Here is a 25,298-nt window from a genome sequence, read left to right as displayed (position 1 = left end):
CTCCCTTCTGCCAGCCGCCAGGTCGGCACCTACAGCAACGCCAGCCGGAGATCACGTGTGAACCCCACGTGCTGTGGGCTGAACTGTGTGTTGGGCCCCAAAGGGACGCTGAGGCCCTCCCAACTCCCCGCACCCGTAAAGGCGACCTCATTTAGAAACGGGGTCTGGGAAGATCGTCGAGTTAAAAAGAAAGTCATTAGGGTGGGCCTTAACCCTAAGTAGCAGTGTCCTCATGAGAAGGGACATTTTTACACACGAGACAGTTGTGTACGCCGAGAGAGAAGGCCATCCACAGGCCAAGAAATGCCCGTGGCCCACAGCAGCCGGGAGAGGCCCAGTCACAGCTTCCGCAGGAACCACCCAGCCGACACCCTGGCCTCGGGCTTCTGGGTCGTGGTTTCTGTTGTCTGAGCCCCAGCGGCTAGAAACCAAGTGTGACCCCGAGGAAGGGGCCCTGCTGCGCCCCAGGCCAGGCCTCTTCTCGGCTCGAGGGCCTGCCGTCGGCTGCCTGGGAGGGCCCTCCTCCCAGCCCCCGCTCCAACGGACAAACACAGCAACGATGTGAGTTACCAGGACTCTTTCCCCACTTTCTTTGCTGCTGTAAATCAGGAAGGCCGGTGGCAGCCGTAAGAAACCTGCCAACACGTTTACTTCCCAACACAGGTCACTTCTAACTCGCAAGAAGTTAATTTACGTGTTTTACAAGAAAATGATAGAAGAATGATGCTACGCAAATAACACAGGTTGGCGAGAACTGGTTCAGAGAGTGAAGCCTTGCTCTGACCTTTACATCTTGCTTCACTGAGGGTTTTTTTTTTAAGTAGATGCATGTAATTGCAAAGAATTTCTAAAGAAATCATAAATTACTTACTTCCTCTGTATTAATGACAAGCTTGGCTAAGAAGAGACGGATATTTAATGACACTGATGGATTTCCTAGTTTGTCGTGAAGAAATTTCATCCATGGAGGAAGACTTCTTGGCACTGAACCCTGAAATAATACACTCAAAATTACTTCAGTAAGGAAGTGGGACAAAACAGCTTCACATTTTGACACTGTGAGACAACAATGACAGGGCAGGAGACGAGTGACAAGACGTCGCGCGGGTCTGAGGCGGGATCCCGTTTAGGCTTCGATGTGAACCGCTCGCTCCCACCGCGACAGGCGAGCGGCGGCGGCGAGACCGGGACGATCGGCGCGCCTGCAAACCCGCTCCGCAGCCCCGGCTCAGCCCAGGCACCTCTCCTGGCCGAGCAGCCTGCAGCCGCTGCATGTGTCGCACCAGGGCCGCCACGGGGGCCATGCACTCGTGCCGATTTAGCTCGTCCATCTCCAGCTCCAGCACGTCGCCTGGGACCTCGGGGTCTGGACGCTCCTGGGAAGGGAGAGGCCGGTGAGGCGGCGGCCCACAGCACGCTGCTCTGCGGAGAGCACTCGGCCGCCTCCTGGTCAAACGGCTCACACGCAGGCCAGGGGACCTCACGTCTCCTCGTGTCCTCGGGAAGTACCCCATCCCCCCGCCCCCGGCCGCACGGCTCTCCTCCAGGGTCACACTCAGGTCAGGGTGTCACTGCAGACACCGCTGCTTCGGACAAAGTTCAGCCGTGTGCGTCCCGGCGGGCCCAGACCCTCTACATCTTGAGAGCCACGGCCTGCATCATTCTTCGTTGCCACTTTATGTAGAAAATAGAGCTACTGAAGTAGGATTATAGAATACATTTTTACCGATTTTTCTCAGTACTTTGAAAAACTCTGTAAACCCCTTAATCTGACCTAAAATTTCAACCAACAGAACAAAACTTTTAAAACATTCTTGAGCCTTTTTAAGAAAAAAGAGCAGAAATAATCATTTTATAAGTGTGATGCTGAACTGAGGTTTTACATACACGTATGGTGTATTTCACACACACACAACTGATCTGGGTGGTTCCTGGCACAGATCGCTTCTAGGAAAGAATAGCTTAAGAAACGCTGAGAGCACAGTTTTGGATAAAGGTCAGCCTGGGCTACTAAATGCTTGTGGAGGGGGGCAGAAAAAGGAATAAAAAAGGCCCTAGTGAATTCCGTCATTCTGTCTGCCCTGGTGGCAGTAACTACTCCAGAACATTTCCTCCCAAGACGGACAGCCCTGGACACGTACTCCTCTCACAACCTCCGTGCCCGTGGTGTTTGGCCCCAGGCAACGGGCAACGTCTACAGACTGGGACAGAAGAGAGAGGCGGTGTGTCACGGGTTAATGACAGCAGGCCCACTCAGCACCGAACAGTAACCGACACACAACCAGGGTCACGGGAGACGAGAGAGACAGGCGCACCCAGCAAGCCCCCCAGAGAGGCGGGAGGGGAGCGCGCGGCCACGGGCGGCCGTGTCTAGGCCCACTCAGCATGCGGGCGGCCAGAGCCACTGCCGCGCCAGGGGCCGCTCATGGGGCGGGCCACCTGCAGAGCTGGGACGGGGCGGTCGGGTGGGGGGCGGGGGGGGGGCGGCGAGACCGGGACGATCGGCGCGCCTGCAAACCCGCTCCGCAGCCCCGGCTCAGCCCAGGCACCTCTCCTGGCCGAGCAGCCTGCAGCCGCTGCATGTGTCGCACCAGGGCCGCCACGGGGGCCATGCACTCGTGCCGATTTAGCTCGTCCATCTCCAGCTCCAGCACGTCGCCTGGGACCTCGGGGTCTGGACGCTCCTGGGAAGGGAGAGGCCGGTGAGGCGGCGGCCCACAGCTCATGGGGCGGGCCACCTGCAGAGCTGGGACGGGGCGGTCGGGTGGTGGGGGGGGTGGTTCTCTGTGAAAGAACGACCAGCGTGAGGTCAGCCCGAGCCAGAAACGGAGTGCTGTGCCGGGAAAGCGGCTCCATGAGCTGTGGACGACCCCGTGAGCTGCTGGACCCCAGAAGAGAGACTGAGCTCAACCTCTCAAAGCAGCCGTCAGACCCAGTGCAGCCCCTGCCCGTCACCAGAGCCCGCCCTTCAGGAAGGAGGCTCCGCTAAGGCCGGGGACGCTGACAGCAAACACCTCTCCCGTGGGGGGGTGGGGGAGTGGGGCAACAGTCAGCCAGCACGGTCAGCTCTCTCGGGAGGGCCTCACATGGCTCTGATGCAAACACTGACCTGACCGCGGGAGGAGCCCGGCTAACATGAACCCGCCCTGCGTGCTGGCAGGGTCAGATGCCGCACCCCAGGACGAGCGGCTGGGGCCCCGCCGCCCCGAGGCCCCCCTTCCCTCGCAGACAACAACATTCGGTAATCACCCGTCTCCAGAAACGGCCGGCGGTGGGCCGAGGGTCTTGGGAGCCATACGAGTAGCTCTGAACTCCAGTGCAAAAGTCGAACTGACTCATTTCCTCACTCAGGCTACTGTCTGCCAGATACGACAAGGAAGACATATAACACGGGCCACCTGAAGAGAAAAGAGAAGGAACTACATTTACTCAAACTAGTAAGAAATGGGTTTCCCTACGCTCAAGTGATAACCCGGATACCTGCACCGAAGGCGTTCATCAAACCTGTGGCTCTCCCTCACCACCCGGGTCCACAAAGCAAAAAGGGCCTGGGGGGACCTCCTTGCACTCTGAACCCGCTGAGCAGTTACTCTCTGTTGCAAACAAAGGCATGAAGTTGAACTAGATCCAGTTTTTGGAGGTGATGCCAACAGAACTTCTTGCACTGAAAATTCTGATGATGTACACTCTGCCCATAAAGCCTAACATAAATGCTGCGAGAGACGCTACTGAAAAACAACTAATTCCAAGTATGTAAGGAACTCAGAAAACTGGTCCAAATTTTATCCTCAAATCAAGAAGAAAAAAAAAAGCTATGAAGAAAATTAAGCAAAAAATTGAAACCAGGAGCGTGTGGAGGGAGAGAGGGTTGATTCTAAACAGGGAGGCTAGGAGAACTTCCTTCAGAGGAAGGGGCCGTGCTGGCCTCTGGGGCCGAGATCAGTCCAGCTGGGGGAAGAGCACAGCGAACGCCCTGGGGTGCAGGGAGCAGACAGGAGTATAGCGGGAAGGTGGGAGCCGACAGGAGGTCTGGAGGAGAGCGGGGGCAGGATGGGACTGTACTTTCACACAGGGTCTGAAAGAATCTAAATAACACACAAACATAATCCAAAAACAGGCAAATAAATGCAGGCCAATCTTGCTTTTGTTAAAAAAGCATACCAAATCTGAGCCCCCTCTGGCCACCTCGAGATGTTTCTGTGCTGTTAAAGTTTAACTAACTGCATTTCTTTCAAAGCACAGTTCCGTTCGCCACTTGAAAACAAAAGCTTTCAAATTCAGTTTCAGCGTTGGGGCATTTAAAGTATGGTCCGTTTATACAACAAATACCAACTACTGGACTCTTGCTCATCATTTTGAAAACGTCCTACCTGAGTCCCCATTTGCTGCTTCCCTGGCTTCTCTCCTAATTTCAATGTACCTCTTCTTTCTTTCCATAGGAACCTATTAGGCATAAACAGACAATTTAAGACTTTTTAGAATCGTGGTCACATATTTTCTATTTTAGTAGCAACCTGGCAAAAATCACAGATACTAACTTTTAAGCAAAAACTTTAACCAAACTTAAAAGCACTGAAAACCCCCTACAAAGACAGGTGGGTGCCCTTCAGGAAGGCCCCCACCGCCGCCGGGTGCCAGGAGCTGGTGCCCCCCTCGGGCTCTGGGACCCGCGTGGGCTGCACCCCTCCAGCCACAGGCCTGGGGACCCGCCGTCGGCACTTGTGAGCCTCAGCTCCCTGGACCGCACAGTCACGACAGGTCACAGCGCCTCGCGGCCGCGGCGGACTTCACAAGTAATGCACGGTAAGTGTCTGAAGGCTTAACGGACGTGCGTGTTTATTATTTCATGTCTTCAGTTCTCTGAACACAGGCCTAGAAAAAACTTCCCAGTCTCGTTCCAAAAGGGCTCAGGCGGGACGCAAGCGCTGGCCTGAACCTGTGAGCCGCCAGGCAGACTACGAGGGGTGGAGGTCAGAACGCCAGCCCGCCCCCCAGCCCCCGCTCACTCTGCCCGCCCGCCCTCCCGCCCGCCGGGCTGCGAAAGGCTGCAGTCCCCCAGCCTCCACTGAGCTCGGCTGAGCCTGAGCTTGGCTCCCTTGCCAGGGCATCTCCCCCACAAGACGTCTGCCCCCCCGTGCCCGTGATGTGCCGAGCCTCCCACCAGGGCCCCCAGGGCCTAACCCTGTATCGGGGTGGATCTCAACTTCACTGACCAGAGGAACTTCAGAAAACAACCTCAGGGATGTGTCCTAAGAGCTCCCTTCAGTGGCATTTTCTCTCCTTTACAAGGTGAGGGAAAACCCGAGTCATGACCAATTTTTTGTAGTTGCCTGAGATCGTACCTCCCGTCAAACTGAAAGAAGCTGCCAGTGTTTACAGTTCACAGCAGGCTTGAGTACCGACTGGGCAGTTAATGTTCAGCGCAATGTGCGTGTTTCTCTGTAAGCGTTTGCTAAGTGTTCGTAGCCTGGAAACACCACGAAAAGTTTCACTCACCTCCACTTCTATGGGAAACGTGTAGCAGCGCTTCAGGTCTATCAGATTTTCAAAAATGAGCAAGTTCTGTGAATGCAAAGCCCCACGTGAAGATGCCCGAGTGCCAGGTGGAGACGCCGGGCGCTGACGCCACCCCAGGGTCCCGCCCTCTGCGTCCACATGCAGGGCTGGAGGAGCACACCCACCGCGGCCCAGGGGGGCGCAGACCCCGGGCAGCCCGGCCGGCAGTCGGGAGGGGCCTACCTTCTCTGGCTTCTCACTGAACAGGAAGCCCTGGTAAAACTTGAGCTCGGTGAAGACACAGCGGATGGCGGCGATGGCGCAGTTGTAGGCGGCACAGTGGTACAGCCGCCTGCGCTCCAGCAGCTGGGCCTCCCCCGCCATGTTCTCCGTGAAGGCATCGTGGCACAGCCTGCGGGCGGCCGGGCGAGCGTCAGTCCGTCCGCGGGGTGAGCGGGCCCCACGGGCGCCCACACCCACACCTACCGGGGCTGCAACAAACCAGGTGGGCAGCAGCCCAGCCTGCGGCATGCGGGCCCCGCGAGGGAGGGCGTGTGGGGGGGGCAGGGGTGGCTGCCACACCCAGGAGCCCGGTCTCGCCCTGCTGGCGGCGGCCAGCCCCCGTGAGCACGTGAGCACGGTGCGGTCAGAACACAGCCACCCCGCATCCACACTGCTGCCGGCTGCTCCACGGGGCCCAGGACGCGGGAGCGGTTACCGCCCAGCCCTCGAGGGGAGATGCCTGCTGGCCCCTGCTACTAGGACGCGGTCCCTCTGAAGGGCTTCAGGCTGGGAAACAAAACAATCAGGGTCCTGTAACGTATGGACGGTCACTCTGGCAGCGGGGCCGAGAGCGGCAGGCCTCGGGCAGGGAGACGCGTTACGCAGGAGGCCACTGCGGCGCGTCACCAGCAACCCCACCGCCACACGAGCCACTGGTTCCAGGAGCCCCGCGGACACAATCCACCAGCTCTGGGGCCGGCAGGGTGTGTGCAGAGGTTGAAGAGATTCAGAGGGAAGAATAACACGACCCCCAAGATGCTCGTGGTGACGACGTCATCCACTGAGGAGGACACGTGAGGAGAGGGTCAGAGGAGCGGAAGGTGAGTCTGCAGAGACCGGGCACATCGCTGCTCAACACGAAGAGGAGCCTCGCCAGAAGGCCAGTTTCAGAGGAAACACATCTGACTACTCTGCGCTGTACCAAACGTCTGCTTAGGAGTACTTAACACTCCTTTAATTTCAAATGATAGACAAAATAAAATACACTAAATCCCTCCTTACTGTAAATCATACCACTAAAAACATATCAAGCTATTGAGGGAGAAAAGACAGTGAAAGAAAAAGAGCTTTACTCTGCATAGAAGATGTGTGTAGGATGAAACGTTACCCAATAACATGCTGAATTAAGGTCCATCTAAGCAGCCTGTACATGGGAAAACTATAAAAATTCAGTGTTTAAACATTCATTCACATTATATACATGCGTAAAAACATACGCATCAAAAATATTAACAACTTAAATACCATCCGAAATTAAGTAAAACCTTACTTAATAAGAGTCTTTGTAAGTTCATTTCCTTCTGCGACACACGAGCCATGGAACACTTGATTGATTTTAGATTCCTTGGAGTGAACATCATCTTTCGGAAGACGAGAGTACATCACATCAAGCATCTTATAGTAGCCCATCTTCTTGGTGATTTGCGTATCAAAGGAAGATTCATTCAGCTAAGAAAAGATAACATGAAAAATATTTTACTGAATAAATCAAATTTAATACTCAATGCCCTTTACATTGAAAATAATTTTAACAAAGATGTTAAACCACTTCAACAAGAGGTAGCCCAAGAGCTAAAACGTGGATGTAAGTATTGATGTGTTCTATCTAGTGTGGCAGCAAATACTGACTTCACCTCAGTGAAACTCATTTGGGACTTCTGGCCTCCAAAGCTGTGAGAGGATAAACTTCTGTTCTAGCCACCAAGCTTATGGTAATTTATTACGGCAGGTTAAGGAAATTAATACACATTTTGGTACCAAGAACTGGAGCGCTACTGCAACAAATGAAAAAAATACGTTAAGTGGCTTTGGAATTGAGCAGAGGGTAGAGGCAGAAAAAATTTTTGCCATGCATGACAGAAAAGGCCTAGCTTGCCCTGTAGAGACCGCTGTTAGGAAATATCGACATTAAAGGCAGGGCTGGCGAGGACTCAGAAGGAAGTGAACAGAAAGCCAGTGCTGTCTTAGGGAATGCCCATCACCATAAACATTTTTTTATTAGAAATATGGACATTAAAGTAGTTGCTGGTGAGGTCTCAAAAGGAAATAAGTACCAGATTTTTGGAAACTGGAGGACAGAGGATCCTTGTTAGGCGGCTAACAAGAAAACTTAGCTGAACAGTGTTCTGAAGTTGTGCAGAAAGCAGAACTTGCAGGCTATGCACTTGAATACTGAGCTGAGAGGATTTCCAAGTAAATCTGCTGGAGGTACTGCCTGGCTTCTTCTTCTTTGCTGCTTATAATAGAATGTGAGGTGTGAGAAATTAATTGAGACAAAAACAGTCAAGCAAAAAGAACCAGAACTTGATGATCTGGGAAATTCTCAGCCCATGCAGACCGTAGAAGACGCTAGTGTCAGGCGACTGGCTGTTAGGAAAGCATGCTTCGGCGAGAAGCCTGAGGGTACGGCTGAAGAAACGAAGCCTGTGGCTCACGGCTGCACGCAGCCACCTCACAGAAGCCACGCACAGGGAAGGGACTCTCCTATCTCAAGGAGGGAATCTCCAGGATGAGCATGAAAGAGACAGAAGGTTTCTGAGAATGTTATACCAGCTGAACTGAAAGGGACAGAGACAAAATGAAACGGAAAAAAGGATGTTGTACTCCTAAAATTCTACAGGCAAGAAACAGACAAAACTACTCAGCTGCAAACAACTGCTAACCTTCAAGAAAAAAGAATGACTCCGAGGATGGAGTCTTTGGCCCAGAAGGCAGAGCACCAGGCCACAGAGCATTATTCCCAGGTCTTGAAACCTAATGGATTTGCCCAGCCAGATTTTAAAATTGCTTTGGAAAACAGACTCCTTCCTTCCATTTTCTCCTATTTGGAACAGGAATGTCTATAATTATCATCCTATGCCTGTCCCACCACTGTGTTTTGGAAGCAAATAATCTGTTTTCTAGTTTCACAGGTCCACAAATGGAGGGAGTTCGGCCCCAAGATGGATCATACCCAAAACCCACCCATATCTGATTTATATGATTTAGATGATGAGATTTGGGACTTTGTGCGAATAATATTTAGATGAGTTTTGGACTTAAAAGTTGATGTTGTAGGGCTTCCCTGGTGGCGCAGCGGTTGAGAGTCCGCCTGCCGATGCAGGGGACACGGGTTCGTGCCCCGGTCCGGAAAGGTCCCACATGCCGCGGAGCAGCTGGGCCCGTGAGCCATGGCCGCTGAGCCTGCGCGTCCGGAGCCTGCGCTCCGCAACGGGAGAGGCCGCAACAGTGAGAGGCCTGTGTACCACCAAAAAAAAAAAAAAAAAAAAAAAAAAGTTGATGTTGTAATGGGTTTAGACTGTGTCAGGCTGAATAACAGCCCCAAAAAGATACCCACATTCCAATGCCTCAGACCTGTGACTGTTACCTTGTACAACAGAAGGGATGAGATAGATGAAATGAAGCAAAGGATCCTGAGAAGATTATCCAAGTGGGCCCGAAACGCAATCATATTTACAGGCAGGAGGCAGAGAGAGATTAGACAGAACTGAGGAAGCTGGAAGCACCTAAATGTCCGTCGACAGAGGAGTGGATAAAGAAGCTGAAGCTGTGGTGCACAGATACGATGGAATACTACTCAGCCACGAAAAGAATGAAATAATGCCCTTTGCAGCAACATGGATGGACCTAGACATAATCATACTAAGTGAAGTCAGACAGAGAAAGACAAACACCATATGTATCACTTATATGTGGAGTCTAAAATATGACACAAATGAACTTATTTACAAAACAGAAACAGACTCCCAGACATAGAGAACAGACTTGCGGTTACCAAGGGGGAGGGGAGGCGGAGCGGATAAGTTAGGAGTTTGGGATTAGCAGATACAAACCACTACACATAAAACAGACAAACAACAAGGACCTACTGTAGAGCACAGGAACATTCGGTACCTTGTAATAAACCATAATGGAAAAGAATTTGAAAAAGATCAGACACATGTACATGTGTAACTGAATCACTTTGGTGTACACCTGAAGCTAACACAACATTGTAGGTCAACTACACTTCCATAAAAGAAGAAAAATAGCGGATTTTTTAAACAGGAAGAGGCGGAGGAGGAGGACGAAGCCGAGTGACCAGAGCAGCCCAGGGAGGAGCAAGGGGCCGCAGCCGAGGGACGCCGGGGGCCTCTCGAGGCTGGCCGAGTGAGGACCGTCCTCTCCCCAGAACCTCCGGAGCAAGCGCAGCCCCAGGAAACGGTTCCTGATTTCTGGTCTCCAGAGTTATGAGAAAATAAAGGCCTGTGGTTCTAAGCCACATCTGTGGTCCTCTGTGACAGCAGCCTGAGGAAACTAACGCAGACACCACATGCTTGCAGGCTGAGGTCAGGACATGGAGGGGACGCTCCTTGAGCTACAGACGCCCCTGACTGAACACGTGGCAGTTTCTAACGACACTGACCACGGAGATCTGTCAACTCTCATTAACATTCAATTTAATAACAGACTACGATACCTTTGTAAATCTGGACTTCAACACATCAATGGCATCCACCACAATTTTGCTGAAGAAGTCTCTCAAAGCACTCAAATCACAGTGCCACAACAGAGTGAGGAGAACTCGGTCCACAGTCGCTTGGCGGGTGATGCTGGGAAGTAGGTCATCCCTCCGGAACATCCTGTACGCACTGTCCAGAAGGCCTAACTGTGTTGCACATGAACTCCTAAGAAAAAAAGAAAATTACATGCACGTTCAGGCTTTAAACGAGTATCTCATGACGGCCTACTACATTACAAGCAAAGTAAACGCCAATGACTGTGAACTAGAAAAATACCTTTAAAGATTATATGTATAAAAGCCGGGAAATACAAGAAGCATTTGTACATGAGTCATGTTATTTTACTCATCCCCAGAAATTCTCATGCCCATTTAGGCACTAGGAAAAAGAATTTTTTTCATTTACTTTCAATATGGTCTTTCTGGAAGACTTTGGAAGAGACTCAGCCGCGACACCATCATGTATCCCAGAACCTGAAACTCATGAATCCTGTCAGACAATTCCAGCCTCTGCCTCAGTAACGAACGACCACTCCTACTTCCCAGGCAGAGATAATTCAGCTGGCCCCTTGTTTTCTCATCTGGGTAATATGGTATATGAACGATCACCTATAGGATTCCGTCTATAAGTCTATTAATTAAGAATAGCATTAGCTTCCCTGCCTATAAAAATAAGAGGTTAGGACTGAATGGTCATTAAAATCCGTTCCAGTTCTAAAATCTCGATGCTCAGAAGTTAGCTATGACCCAGAGCAAAAATACTGGATTTGAAGGTAATTCAGTCACAAAAATTTGAGGTTGCAGGACACCACTAGATCTACATGGGCTCTGCAATATTCACCTGGACACTGCCCTAGATTTCAGGTCTCTCAAGGAGCATCCTGCTTTGAGCACAGTGGAGATGTACAGCCCTTACACAGAAAGCTAAAGGAAAGAGGAGGAAAAGGAAAAGAGCATAAATGGCCCAACAGATGGTTTACTGAAAAATAAATGCAAATGAGCATTAAATATATGAATATATGCTCCATTTTACTCATAATAAAAGAAATACAAATTAGAGCAACACCGAGAAATCCTTTCTCACCTATTAACGCTGGAAAAAATCCAAACGTTTGACAATATGCTCTATTGGCAAGACTGTGATGAAACACACTTCCATCCACTGCTGGAAGGCGTGCAAATCATACAGCCCCCAAAGGGGGATGTGGTGATACCTAGCAAAGTCACAAATGCATCTGCCCTTTCACTCACAGTTACAAATCCACTCCAAAGCTACACTGGCAACATACAACATGACATGTGCACAGGGCTATTCACTATGCCGTTATTCTTATCAGCAAAAGACTGACCAAAAGCCCACCAGTAGGGGCTGCTTAAAAATACCTGGTACTTCCACACAGTGAATAATTACACAGTTGTTTAAAAAAAAAAAAAGGAAAGCAGAAGATCTCTAGGTGCTGATTTAGCATGATCTGTAGAAAACATGAAGTAGAAAAAAAGGTGAAAGGGCAGAAGATGATAGGAGAAGAGACAGAAGCAAGGCTCCTGAATGTAGCGCATTACGTACTTCTAACGTTCGAATGACGTATGTATTTTACATATTCGATATGAAAATTAAGTCAAAAAAAAAAAAACTTCTAAGATCTGAAAATGAATTAAAGCATACCTAATGAATTGGTATCATAACTGCGCACTGAAAAACACTCTCAAGTGATTCTGGAACACAAAATTTGACTGTATACCCTCAGAGAATACATTCTAAGTAAATTATAAATAAAATTAAAAATTTTAACTTCATCCAGCTATGATTATTCTTAGTAGTAATACTGGCAGTGTTAGTTTTGAAAATATTTTATGTGTATTATAAGATAAAGCAATTAAATACTGGTGAAATGTTATTAAAAACAACACTGAACAGAAAAAAATTAAAATCTACAATGTAAGGGAAAAATAATAAAAGGAATAAAAAACCCATCATGTTAAGATTGAAAGGAAAGTATCAGGATATTTTTCTTTTCCTTAAAACAAACAAAACTATTCCTCAGTACAGCACTAAGCAGTAGTAGTGCTATAACCTAGTAGCACTAAGCCCACCGAGGACCCAGCCTGTGGTCTCTTAAGTGCTGTCTCACAGGGCTCTCTAGAGAACCGGCTTGACTCTGGGTCAAGGTGAGCCTGAGGTGATCTGCTGAGCCAGAAGACATGTAAAAGACATCAGAGACTAAGGAAGGCTGCCCAAGAACCTAGGAGCCAGCCGCCATGCATTCCCACTGCCTCAGATGGGACAGTGCGAACATAAAAAAGAATAACAACTGCCACTGATTGAAATTTACTTCTGTTTTTTTAAAGTTCTAAAAATGAAAAAGATTAACTAATCTTCACAGAGACAACTGTAGCATTGGAGTAAGCTTTAGAACTGGGATGTGAAAAACCCTCCAATTTTGTCTGTCTTTTTCAAAATTGTTTTGGCTGTTAAGGGGTATCGTGCATTTCCACATAAATATTAGGAACTGCTAGTCAATCCCTGTACCCAAAAAATGAGGCTTGCTGGAATCTGGATGTGGAGTGCATCACATCCAGCGATTTGAATAGAACTGCCGTGTTAACGATATTGAACCTTCCAACTCGTGCGTACGGACTATCTCCCCATTTACTTAGATCTTTAATTTTTTAATTTCCTTCAGCAATAGGTTGTAATTTTTGGTGTACAAGTCTTGTGCTTCTTGTGTTAAATTTATTCCCAAGTGTTTTATTCTTTTTGATGCTATTATGAATGGCATTACATTTGTAATTATAGTGTCAAATGTTCTCTGTTTATAAACAGAACTACCATTGACATTAGAATACGTATCCTGAATCCGACAAATTTTCTATAATTGTTTATTGGTTCTAACACTTTCTTGTAGATCTTTAGGATTCTCTACTTTGTGCCATCTGTGAGTAAAAACAGTTTTACTTCTTTCTTTCCAAGCTGACTGCCTTTTATTTCTTTTGCTTGCCTGACTGCAATGGCTAGAACCTCCAGAACTATGTTGGATAGAAAAGAACAGACGTCCTCGCCTTGTTCCCAACTTTGGAGGGAAATTCAGCCTTTCACTATGAAATATTTTGTTGGCTATTGGTTTTTCATAGATGACCTTTTGCAAGTTTTACCATCAATGAGTAAATGAGCGCTGGATGTTGTCAAAAATTTACCTGCATTTACTGAAATAACGCACTCATCGTTTTCAAGAACAGAGATGATAATCTCCCACAGAAATAAAACACGTTATGGTTCCTGGAATCCCAGACTAGGAATGACTTACTTTCTGGCTATCTTCCTGAAAGTGGATTGAAATAATTCTTCCATAACATGCTGTTGTTCCCGACAAAGAAGTTCTGTCATCAACTCCAACAGCATGGGACTCTGAGATAACTCCAATGCATCCAGAAGCTAGAGAAGAAACACACACCAATAATAATGATGATAATAATAATCGTGTTGGGTTTTTTTCTGACAGTTCAAATAAAAAGGGAAAGCAAATTGTAACAATTTCACAAAGATTAACAAATGCTAATATATGTCATTTTTGCAGCTATGGAACGCCTGGCATATAACAATGTTCGTTAAATATTTGAGTTTTGATTCTCGCAAAGTTTTGCAGATATTCTTCCTCTAACCGTGTCTGGGGTCCTCTCTTCCCCTCCACGAGGCCTCTCCTCGGCTCCGGGCCCTCTGGGGGCGGCAGCGTGCGCCCTTCACACCAGCCTCACTGCACAGCACACACACTCCAGGCTGTGGGTCCAGTGTTCTCATCTCACCTCCCATCTTCCATCTCCATGTCCTTTTGCTCTACTCTCTAGGAGACAGCTGCAATCTTATCTTCCATTTGGTGAGGTTTTTTAATTTTGCTTTTGTGTATTGAATTTCCAAGAGCGCTTTCTTGTTCTCGTTCATGCACTTGATATACTGTCTCTCCTCTCTGAAGCTGCTCTGAACAGTCTCTTCGACGTTCTTATCTCGCCTTGTTGTCTCTGTTCCCTCTGAGTTCCTTTCTCCTGTTGGTTTACATCTTTCTTAGACTGGAAGCTTTCTTCAAGGGTGCCGCGACTGTCTGCACTCGCATTTACGTTAAGGGAAAGTACTAAAGATCGACTCGGAACCTTTGTGGACGTGACAACCTTCTGCTGGCAGATCGCTGGGGAGCAGGAAACTCAGACGGTACCGGCATGATGGTGCAGAAAGAACACACCATTCGACAGAGAAATGAGGAGGTTACCATGTCCACCAGGCCACCAAACGCTAGGTCGCTCACAAGGGGATGTGCACGACACCTGCCTCCAGGGGTGGGGCTGTTGCCAGAAAGGTTAGCCTGAATCTCACGGCCAAACTCCAGTTTAGAGGAAACACAGAGGGCGAGGAAAGCCAGAACGCACCTCAAGGAAGCAATCAGACAAATGGGGCGGCATCCAAGAGACGTGCTAGGGTTACTTCCAGAACCCAATGTCGCAGAGAAATAAAAGGGATGGGGGTGAAGCAGTCCTAGATTTAAAGACACCAGAGACATGACATTCGAGACAATCGTTAATTAGATCCTGGTTTGAAAAATCCAGCCAAACACAGGGACATCTGGAGAAACGTGGCCGTGGACGAAACAGCACAGGGTCTGAGAGCAGCGAGAATTTTCTTGGGCCTGGTATCAGCGTGGTGCCTGCCTCTCAGGAACTGCTGCTGAAACATTCAGGAGCGAAGCACCAGGGTGTCTGCAGCTAACTCGCAAGTGTTTCAGCCAAAACACAGACACAGACAGACACACAGACACACAGACAACGCAACCATGACAGAAAGTTAACCGCTGACTACAAGAGATGGTTATATGGAAGCTCACTTACTATTCTTCCAACTTCTCTGTATGTGTAAAAGAAAAAAATCATATCAGGATGGGGAGGAGGGAATCCATGTGGGTGGGTGGTTTGTAAACGGCCTTTCCGTGTGGCTGCTTGGCTTCTGTACAGGATGGTGACTGGGTCCCACAGACCAGAGACCGAGGAATGAGCTGGAAACCTTTGAAGGCTAGACTGAGAATCACAAGCATCACTTCCACTGCATTATTTTCTTGTTACTAGCGAGTCTTTTAAGGACAACCCATACGCAACAGGAGAAAAATCAGACTACATTGCTCAAAACGCATGACGTCTCTTTTTTCCACATGTGATGGAAGGTCACACCATAAGAACACATGGGACGGGATACACTGGTGCAGCCATCCTTGGAGAGTATGTGTATCTCTACCCTGGCACTTATTACAGTGTGTTTTAATCCTTGTTTCTTCCTTGCTTTACTATAAGCTCCTTGAAAACAAAGACAGTGTCTTCATTATCCTTGAGCCCAGGGCTCAGTCCATCACGAGTATGGGCGACCACCACCCACCCTCCCTCCAATGGTGATTCTCTCGTTTTTCCTACTGGCTGGCCCCTGAATTTTAGCTGAGTATACTGCTGCCCAGAATAAGAACATTCACAGTCTCGCTCGCTTGTATGTGGCGAGTGGGGTATCAGCAGAATTAATACATGCAAGGTCTGGATTAAGCCCTTAAAGGAAAAGGATGCTCTCTCCTGCCCTCTCCTCCCTCCTGTTGGCTAGAAGGGACAAGACAGGAGCTGGATCAGCCAACCTGGACAAGGTAGATGCTACTTGCGGGGAATGACAGAGAAGAAGGTAAAGGAGACGGGGTCCCTGTAGAGGATCTAGAACTGTACAGGAGGGAGAGAACCTAGCTCCTCGGCTAAGCCCCCGGTGTTTCGGGAACTTACGCTGTATATTAACTAAGTGATAACCACTAGATGTTTCTCAAATGACCACCAGTCAACTAAACTTCAGAAACTGCACCATATAGATGATATTCTATTTCTTAGCTCTCTTCGGTACTATTCTTCAAAGCTTATACATTACACATAAAATATTTCACAATTTTTAAATGGGGGAAAAATTAGCCCCAAAGGATTCAGATACACATCGGCCTCCACAGACAACAAGCTTTCAAAATGAGTTAAAATGAATCCTTGAAGTTAGAACACTCTCTGAATATTTCACTTACTTCTTTTCACCAAGAAATGTAACAGGAAACAAGCAGTGCTTAATTTTAGTTGCAACTACTAAAAACTAACCTTTTTCATACAGTCTGCGTAGTTATTGTACCGCAGAGTCCCCGGGGGAAACTCTTCAGACTTCATAGGGAAATTAGAAACAATGAGCTTCCCCAGAACGAGCTTCAGCTCCTGCAGATGGCCTCCAGTGAGATTGGTGAAGAAAGGGAGCAGAATCACAGCCTGGCCCTGCAGAGCGAGCACAACATGAGACTGGCTTAGGGATTCCGCACGACGAGTGCAATGACTGCTTTCTAAAGACTGAGCCAAGAGAGCAGCACACGCGTGGACCCCGTGCCCACTTCAGGACACCTCCTCGGCAGCACCAAACCCGCCAGCAAGACGTGTCCCGCCCTCGGCTTCCGCTCTCGGGCTCGCGGGCTGAGCCAGGGCTGTCCCGTGTGAGCACAGGACAGGACAGCCCGACTCCGCGTGTGGCTCTCCTCTGCAAACGCAGCCTCTGCTAGAAGTGCGCTGCCTGAGTTCTGTGAGGGAAGACTACCGTGAATAGCCTACGGGGCGACCGCGGGACTCAGGGCTGCAGAGCACTCAGTGTGCTTCCTTCCTCCCTTGGCGAGCAGGTCGGTTCCCAGACCTCCTCGTGTCGAGAAATGTGAAACCTGATTCATCACACAGAGCAGAAAATTCCAAAGAAATACCCTCATGTTCCACTACAAAGATGGTTTTCATGAAGGCCACACTTCACTGGAGTGTGAAATCTAATTATTACAGGACTTTAAAGTTACAAAAGCTGTTAAGTTCTTGACCCTAAAAGTAATAAGCGAGATATTTTGTTGTTAATTAACAGAAAGACGACTGAGGGCCACAGAAGCTGGTGACGGGCACCCAGGTGTCACTGTGCTGGTCCCTCTGCTTCTGAGTATGTCTGACATTTTCCATAATAAGAAAACGGAAAATATCACAAATACACAAAAATACAGAACAGGAAAAAAAATGGAGAGCATAATCTGAAAAAAATCTTTTTAACCACTTACCTTTAAATGTAGCCCCAAATTCGGATCAGCAAGTAGACTAACATATGTTGTAAAAACTTCTGGGAATGCGCTGTGATTTGTATTAAAAGATACAGATGAATCCATCTAAAGGAGGGAAAATGAAAACACATTTCTACATTATGCCTCTTATTTCCTTTAATACATTTTTCAGTTTTTTAAATTTCAGAAATGACCTATACATTTGTTCTTGGGCGCCAACAGCATTTCCACAATTCCTGTTCTGAAATATTTTAAAACTATCTGCTAAGACAATGCATGTAAAGCTACACTGAGAAGATAAAGAATAAGAAATGAAAATGAGAATAAAAGATAATCATGTAAAATAATGGAAAAGTATAACATATAAAGTAATCAACAATTGTCCAAGTTATTTTTCATTTGTCAAACCAATGAGCTTTTCAAGAAACCTCCCTCAAAGTTTTAAAGACACAAGCAACAGACACAACCACATTTTCAAGGTCTCTCAAAATACCTGCAGAATTTTTGCCAGTAAGGTTAGCACGGCCATTTTACTGTCCGGGGCAGCGTCCCTGGCCCACCACAGGCCGCAGCTCCTCCAGCTCTGCAGGATGGTACCCGCCAGTTTCGGGCCTTGGTGCTTCTGACTGGCTCGGTCCCGGAAGCTCTGATCCAACAGACCATTCAGAACAGCACTCACCTGAGAGCGCGGGGTGAAGCAAGAAAAACTCTTACCATCAAGGCTGACAGACACGCAACAGAATTTACTGTCATTTTTCAAAGCTATTCTTGGAAAATGAAGATGCTATTCCTAGAATAGCTGTTTACTTCACAACTCCTCATATCTGAAAACAGCACTTTAACATGTGAATTTTCCCACGAAGGCATACAGTGGTCCCCTTTTTGAAATAATGCTTAAACTGCTATCTGTTGTTTTCTTGGTCGGGGCCATTCTCCATGGCAGGGGAAATCAGCTCTCTCTGGTCACCATCACCACCAGATGCACTCGTACATGCACACACACACAGGGAAACGCACACAGGGACACACGCTTAGAAACAGCACACACACACACACATGCACACAGGGACACACACAGAGGGAAACACACACATGCACACGCACGCAGGGACACGTGGACACGGGCACGCAAGGGCACAGGGAGGTACATGCACATCTCCTGTCCTACTGCCTTCCCAACAGCGATCTCCTAAATTCGGTTAGATTAATTCAATATTCCTGCTGTGGTGACAGGTGGCTCCGCTCACAGATGATCCGAGCTGAGTACTAGGCACACATTTCCTTCCTCACATAACATTCTGATCTCCCTGAAGTGAGGACTTGACGCTTGAACAACTCGGGTTTGAACTGCGTGGGCGCACTTAACGTGGAAACGTGTACAGCGCCGCGCGGTCTACAGGAGGGGGATCCGTGGACACGAGGGCCGACAGTACAGACAGCTGTACGTGGACGTTCGCCTGGCAGAGGGACAGCGCCCCAGCTCCCCCTTAGCTGTTCTCAATGTGACTGTCAGTGTTGTCAGCAAACTCTCCCAATTTCACTACGTCTCCTCTAGAGGTGCAAACACATCAGGGAGGCTGTGAGCCATCTCTGGGGCGCCACCTCGGGAGGGTCAGGGACAGCGGTCGGGTCTCGGTGGAGGTCGCCCCCCCGCCCCCGGGAGGCTCGCCGGCTAACTTCCCGGACCCCACGCCCCCCTTTTTCCTGGCTGCTGCTCCACCTCAGTGGAGCACCCCCCGCCGGCGGCTTCCCGGCACGCGGAGCACAGGACACAGACCCCACGGGGACCCGGCGCACCCGAAACACCTGCGCTCAGCTCTCACTCATAATCGATAACCCTTCCCACTCACGTGGGAAGGATCCTTTCCGAAACTGTGCAAGAAATCTGGCTCACTGTCTCCCAGGCTGCACTCTGCTGTCGCAAAGACAACCGTCATCCAGGTTCCTGGTCCTTCTGAAAGACCTTTGGGTTTTTTTCTCTTGTAGAAACTGTTCAGGATCTTCTCTCCTGGGGAACCCCCAAGGTTTCAAATTTTCAAAAGGTCTGCTCCGTGTGGAGCTGTTTCCATACAATGCACTGGACATTCGACGGCCTTTTCCATCTGGAACTCAGAAAGGTCATTCCTGAAACGTTATCCATGAAGCCTCTACTTGGCTTGTCCTCTGTCGGGGCGGAGGCCATGGAGCTGGACCTTGTAGATAGATTCCAAGTTTCCTCATCGTTTCTCCATTTTCTGATTTGTAACCTTACTCTACTCTCCATGAGAGTTCCTGAATTTTATCTTCCAAATCCACTTCATTCTTAATTTGCGATGCCTATGTTTAATTCACAAATTTTCTTTCTTGTTCTCTGATGTTCTTTCTCAATAGCGATTCTTGCTTCATGGATACAGCATCTTCTCTCACCTCTCTGAAGTTTCTTTCTTTTTACATCCCCATCTCACTGAATAATCTCTGTTTCAAGTGCTTTTTCCCTGCCGGTCCTTTCAGAAGCCCTTTCCTCGAGTTCCTGGTGCTTCACGGCGGTCGGTACCCGCTGAGGAACCGACAGAAGCGCAAGCAGCGGGCAGGGCTCACCAGCAGCGAGGACCGCTGGGAGCGGACCTGGTGGGGCTGGGGTGACGGTATCTTGATTTTCTCTTAGGCTTCTCAGGACGGTCTGAGATCCTGCCTGAGGGTACGTCTAGCTGACTGTGTTCTGAGAGCCAGATTGAAGAAAATGGCCTAAAGCCTCAAGGTTCAGAACTTGGACAGGCTTTCGCTTAATTCCCCAGAAGGTATCCTTACATCACAAAGGACCATAAAAAAGACCACCAGGGACAATTATACACCAACAAACTGGACAACCTGGAAGAAACAAATAAATTCCTAGAAACAAACAACCTACCGAGACTGAATCATGGAGAAATAATCGGAACAGACCAACTACTAGTAAGAGATTGAATCAGTAATCACAACACCCCAACAAACAAAAGTCCAGAATCAGATGGCTTCAATAGTGAATTCTACCAAACAATCAAGGAAGAACTAACACCTTCTCAAATTCTGCCAAAGAAGTTGCGGGGGGCGGGGGGCGGGCACAGATGAAGCACTTTCAAACTCATTTTACATGGCCAGCATCACCCTGACACCAAAACCAGACGAGGACACCTCAAGAAAAGAAAATTACAGGCACATATCCCTGAGGAACACAGATGCAAATATCCTCAACAAAATATTAGCAAACCAAATTTAGTAGTACATTAAAAGGATCACACCCCATGAGCAAGTGGGATTTATTCCAGGTATGCAAGGATGGTTCAGTATCTGCAAATCAATCAAGGCGATACACCACATTAACAAAACAAAGGTTAAAAATCATCGGATCATCTCAACGGATGCAGAAAAAGCATTTGACGAAACTCAACATCCATTCATGACAAAAACTCTCAACAAACGGGTATAGAGGGAATGTACCTCAGCATAATAAAGGCCATATATGACAAGTCCACGGCTAACATCATACTCAACCGTGGAAAGCTGTAAGCATTTCCTCTAAGATCAGGAAAAAGACGAGGATGCCCACTCTCGCCACTTTCATTCAACATAATATTGGAAGTTCTAGTCATAGCAGTCAGACAACAAAAAGAAATAAAAGGTATCCTCTCACTCAGAAAAAGCAAAACAGTCTCTATCTGGAGATGATATGATATATAGAAAACCCTCAAGACTACCAAAAAACTGTTAAAACTAGTCTAAAACTTTAGTGAAGATACAGGATACAAAATCAATATACAATTATAACATTCTACATACTAGTATGAATACATAATAGTTCTCAAAAAGATTTGAAAACAGGAATAAATGTTCGAATAAACTGAGAGACATACTATAGAAAACGTGGCTTAATTTTTTTTAAAGAGGTCAACTTGGTTTAAATATGCTCTATACACATTGTATCACAACTCAAAATCCCTGTATGTTGTGGAGAGGGCTGTAGGAAACTTGGCAAAATGATTCTATATTTCACTTTAAAGAAAATGTGCAAGTATAGCTTGAAGAATTCTGAAAAACAAAAATACTAAGAAGGAACACTGCCTTACCAGATGTTAAAGTGTATCTTACAATTGCTGAAATTAAAACAATGTGGTACTGGCTGAAAAACAGATAGGTAAGTAACAAATTAAACAACCTCCGACCCAAATTTGTATAGCGATTCAGATCTGAAAAAGTTAGAAACTTGGATTAATGAAGAAAATATCCATTTGTGAATGAATGTTTGTCCAGTATATATCTATTTAGGAAAAAATATCATTTCTACAGTGCTGTTTGCATTACCTTCCATTTGTTTAAAAAAGAAACTATAAAAGTAACAGAAGAAAACATGGGCAGATAGATTTTAGGGATACTACTGGGATGGAGAAAGCCTTTCTAAGTATGACATGAAAAACAGAGCAACTGAAAAGACTGGTATCTTCTTTAACTACAAAAAACCAAATACTTCTGTAAGGAATAAACACTCCAACTGAGAAAGACAAATGGTCGGTAGGAAAAGGACTTTCTGCATACATGACAGACAGAGGTCTGCTACACTTAGTATACAAAAATTTTACAAATTAATATGAAAATACATCCCAAGAGAAAAATGGGCAAAACACAAAAATACGGCATACCCCAGAAACACGGTGGCTGTTCAAAAAAATCAGTGGGAAACCAAGATGAGAATTGAGGAGCTAACGTTAAACTTGGGGATAAAAGTACAAAGTGGGAATTCTCACCAGTGGAGTAGTACAGTGCTTCTGCTGTGGTTCAAAGCATTTCAAACTTCACTATGTTGCTTAAAGAAATACTTGGGTTATATACTGTGATTCTAATCTTCACTAAAGGTGTTTCTTTAGAAAAAAGGTATCTTTACCCTCAACTATGCCCAGGGTCCCCCAGACAAGAGGGTCTGCGCCTCCAGCCTCCTGCGCCCCCCAAGGACAGGGCGAGCCCGCGGGAGCCGGCTAACAGTCACCCAATCCCCCACTGCTCCAGGCCGCCTGCACACCAAGGCCCCAGTGCAGCTTTCTCAGACTCTGAAGTCTGTCACTGCTTGTCCTTCTGCTTTCTAGCCTCCAAAATGTTGTCACTCTTGTCTTTTCTCCTTTTCTTAAGACTGTGCTTTCAAAAAAACAAAAAAACAAACAACAACCTTGCTTCTATCACTTTAGAGGGATCTAGGGAGGAGGTGGAGATAAATGAGTATGGTTTCTTCCCCGTAAGTCTGAAGCGTTTACAAGCTCGAAATGCTGTATTTCCTGAGTGTTGTGGGTCTACTGCAATTTTATTTCTAACTTCTAAAAATACAAATTTCTAGTGCAATCTACCACAAAAATCTTCCCCTACAAGAGACAACTAGCACTGCTTGGAATAAAAGCTTATTAACTCAGCAGGAAATTATGCCTCTCCCTTAGAATGATCATTCCAACAGTTAACAATTTTTGATTGTCTACCGACCAGGTTAAATTTCAAAATTTTGTGTTTAGCAAACAAGCCTACTATATATTAAATACTGATCTGGAATTCCTTGGCGCAGTGGTTAAGAATCCGCCTGCCAATGCAGGGGACACAGGTTCGAGCCCTGGTCCGGGAAGATCCCACACGCCGCGGAACAACTAAGCCTGTGCGCCACAACTACTGAGCCTGCGCTCTAGAGCCCGCGCGCCACAACTACTGAAGTCCGCGCGCCTAGAGCCCGTGCTCCGCAACAAGAGAGGCCACCGCAATGAGACGCCCGCACACTGCAACGAAGAGTAGCCCCTGCTCGCCACAACTAGATAAAGCCCGCGTGCAGCAATGAAGACCCAACACAGCCAAAAATAAATAAATAAATAAATAAATTTATTTTAAAAAAATATTGATCTGCACAGGTTCAATCTGAAGGGGCGAAGGGACTAGAGAAGGAACACGTGGGAAATGAGGACTCAGCCTCGAGACCATGGGAGCCACGAACAGGGAGGACTGCGGCACATCAGGACCAGCCACGGCCGGTGGGGATGAAAAGGCAGGCTGGCCTTTCCAGGGATGGAACCCGTACCCCCCTGCATTTGAATGCGAAGTCCTAACCACTGGACCAGCAGGGAAGTCCCTCACTTTGTTTTACTGATGTATTATTTCAGGCATATGGCAACCCTTTTACAAGCATTACTAAAGAAAATACACTTTATTAAAAGGAAAAATCCATTACCATTTTGGGATTATCCACAGATGATTTCATGAGCGCCGATACAGCAACATCTAGATTTTTCAACAGTTCGGTGTTGATTGCTTCTGAGAACAAGCTGTAGAAATACTGCCCGTGGGAGAAGCTGATGAGGCTCCTCTGGGACCCCCCTGAGGATGGCATGGACACCACCGCCGTGTCCAGGAGAAGACCCACCAGGTGCTCACACTGCAAAGAGGAAACGAGGAGGGCTGTGGCACATGACTCCCTGGGCGGCTGTTAACTCTGACAGCGGAGAACACAGAGTCTACAGGGGCCTGGTCCTGGGAAGCCTGGGTTGGTCTAACTGTAGACATTCAACATGGCTCCACTTTCCAGGTTTTACTTTGGATAAGAACTCTTTCCCTGACTCGCGTGTCTCCCAGTGCTCCAAAGAATCTCGTGGCTGTTTGCTTTGAGGGGAGAGTCTAGGAAGGGTGAGGACTGTTGGCACTGAGCGGACAAAGGGGCACGAGAAGGGGAGGTGGGTGGACTGGGGAACCACAGCTAGAGAGACTGTCTGAGGCCGGCCCTGCACAGCTCGGAAGGCCCTGAGCACTTTGTGGGGCGTCTGGCCTGCTCCTCCAGGGCCTCTCCCACATCAGCCTCTGAAGAGTTGCCGAGGATGGGGGAAGCAGAGGCCACTGTGCCAACACAGGTCAGCTTTGCAGTCACAAACTGCTCTCTGCCTGAAGGCCTTTTGGAAATAAACTGGGATAGACAAAACTTCAGCTTAACAAGGTCATTCTACTCCTTTTATATTAAAACTTTAAAAAAAACTTTTGGAAAGTCATCTCTCGTAAACCAGTTAAAGGCCTCGGGCAGCTAAGAAGTGACCCAGCTAAACTCCCGTTTTCAGAGGCGCGGCAAGTGCGTGACGCCTGGCATCCCTGGGACAGCACACGTGCGCGTAGCTGTCTTTCCTACCAGTCCTCCACAAGCGAAGGCCAACTCCAGAAGTCCACCGGCGAGCCGCCTGCAGCCGGGGTCCAGCGAGGGCAAGCACTGCCCTTCGACCCCAGGTGCGATGCCTTGATAAACCAGGGAGAGCAGCTTCGTGCCCAGGGAATGCTGCTGAGCTGCGGACTAGAGAGAAGCGACAGTGAGATGGAAACCCGGCAGCGAGGTGTGACACGGAAAACACGGCCTCACAGCTTCCAGGAATACACGTCCATGTCCCCCAACACCGACCACTGCCTTCCAGCCGTCAGGGACATTTTCACTCACCTCCGACTCCTGGCCACACAGGCCCAAGAGCAGTTAGTGCCTAAAGGTCTCCAGAAGGTGCTGGAAATATTCAAGTGTCCTTTATTTTCATTTTACATTTACAAACTTTTACACTTACTGTCATATTTATACTCTAGGCAACACTGCCACGTCTGGAGCAAGCACTTCTCTAATTCCTATATCAGCATGCTCTGTACATAAGGGATATTTTTAAAAGGCTATAAATAAATCGACAAACTGGCATGATGAGCTAAGAGGAATGTAAAACAAACTGGCACAGTTACCTGCGATGGTGCTACAACATGAAGAAAGCCAGCCCTGTGAAGCTGCTTACAAGCCGACACGACAGACGCCAGCTTGGCCCTACTAACATGAGCGTCCAGGCCATAAAGGTCAACAGCGCAGAGCTCCTCAATGCTGGCCGTGCAGGGAAAACAAAAGGAAACCA

The 25,298-nt window shown here is 47.9% G+C and overlaps 1 protein-coding gene across 1 annotated transcript in view; it reads right to left on the bottom strand.

The window, feature by feature from the left end:
- Positions 1–25,298, bottom strand: part of PRKDC (protein kinase, DNA-activated, catalytic subunit) — a 164,736-nt gene that overhangs the window by 71,161 nt on the left and 68,277 nt on the right. Inside the window, exons 34-48 of the mRNA XM_024127082.2 lie at positions 25,135–25,267; positions 24,551–24,709; positions 23,609–23,812; positions 17,894–18,079; positions 17,401–17,505; positions 16,427–16,594; positions 13,585–13,712; positions 10,238–10,445; positions 7,049–7,227; positions 5,740–5,908; positions 5,497–5,562; positions 4,371–4,443; positions 3,250–3,398; positions 2,550–2,684; positions 872–991 (exon numbers count right to left, since the gene is read on the bottom strand). Coding sequence (XP_023982850.1) covers positions 872–991; positions 2,550–2,684; positions 3,250–3,398; positions 4,371–4,443; positions 5,497–5,562; positions 5,740–5,908; positions 7,049–7,227; positions 10,238–10,445; positions 13,585–13,712; positions 16,427–16,594; positions 17,401–17,505; positions 17,894–18,079; positions 23,609–23,812; positions 24,551–24,709; positions 25,135–25,267 — 2,182 coding nt within the window. The remainder of the gene's footprint in view (positions 1–871; positions 992–2,549; positions 2,685–3,249; positions 3,399–4,370; positions 4,444–5,496; positions 5,563–5,739; positions 5,909–7,048; positions 7,228–10,237; positions 10,446–13,584; positions 13,713–16,426; positions 16,595–17,400; positions 17,506–17,893; positions 18,080–23,608; positions 23,813–24,550; positions 24,710–25,134; positions 25,268–25,298) is intronic.

The sequence above is a fragment of the Physeter macrocephalus genome, chromosome 15, assembly GCF_002837175.3.
Source record: "Physeter macrocephalus isolate SW-GA chromosome 15, ASM283717v5, whole genome shotgun sequence".
Taxonomy (NCBI): domain Eukaryota; kingdom Metazoa; phylum Chordata; class Mammalia; order Artiodactyla; family Physeteridae; genus Physeter; species Physeter macrocephalus.
The sequence above is the reverse complement of the archived record's forward strand: the minus strand, read 5'-3'. Positions and strand labels throughout refer to the sequence as shown.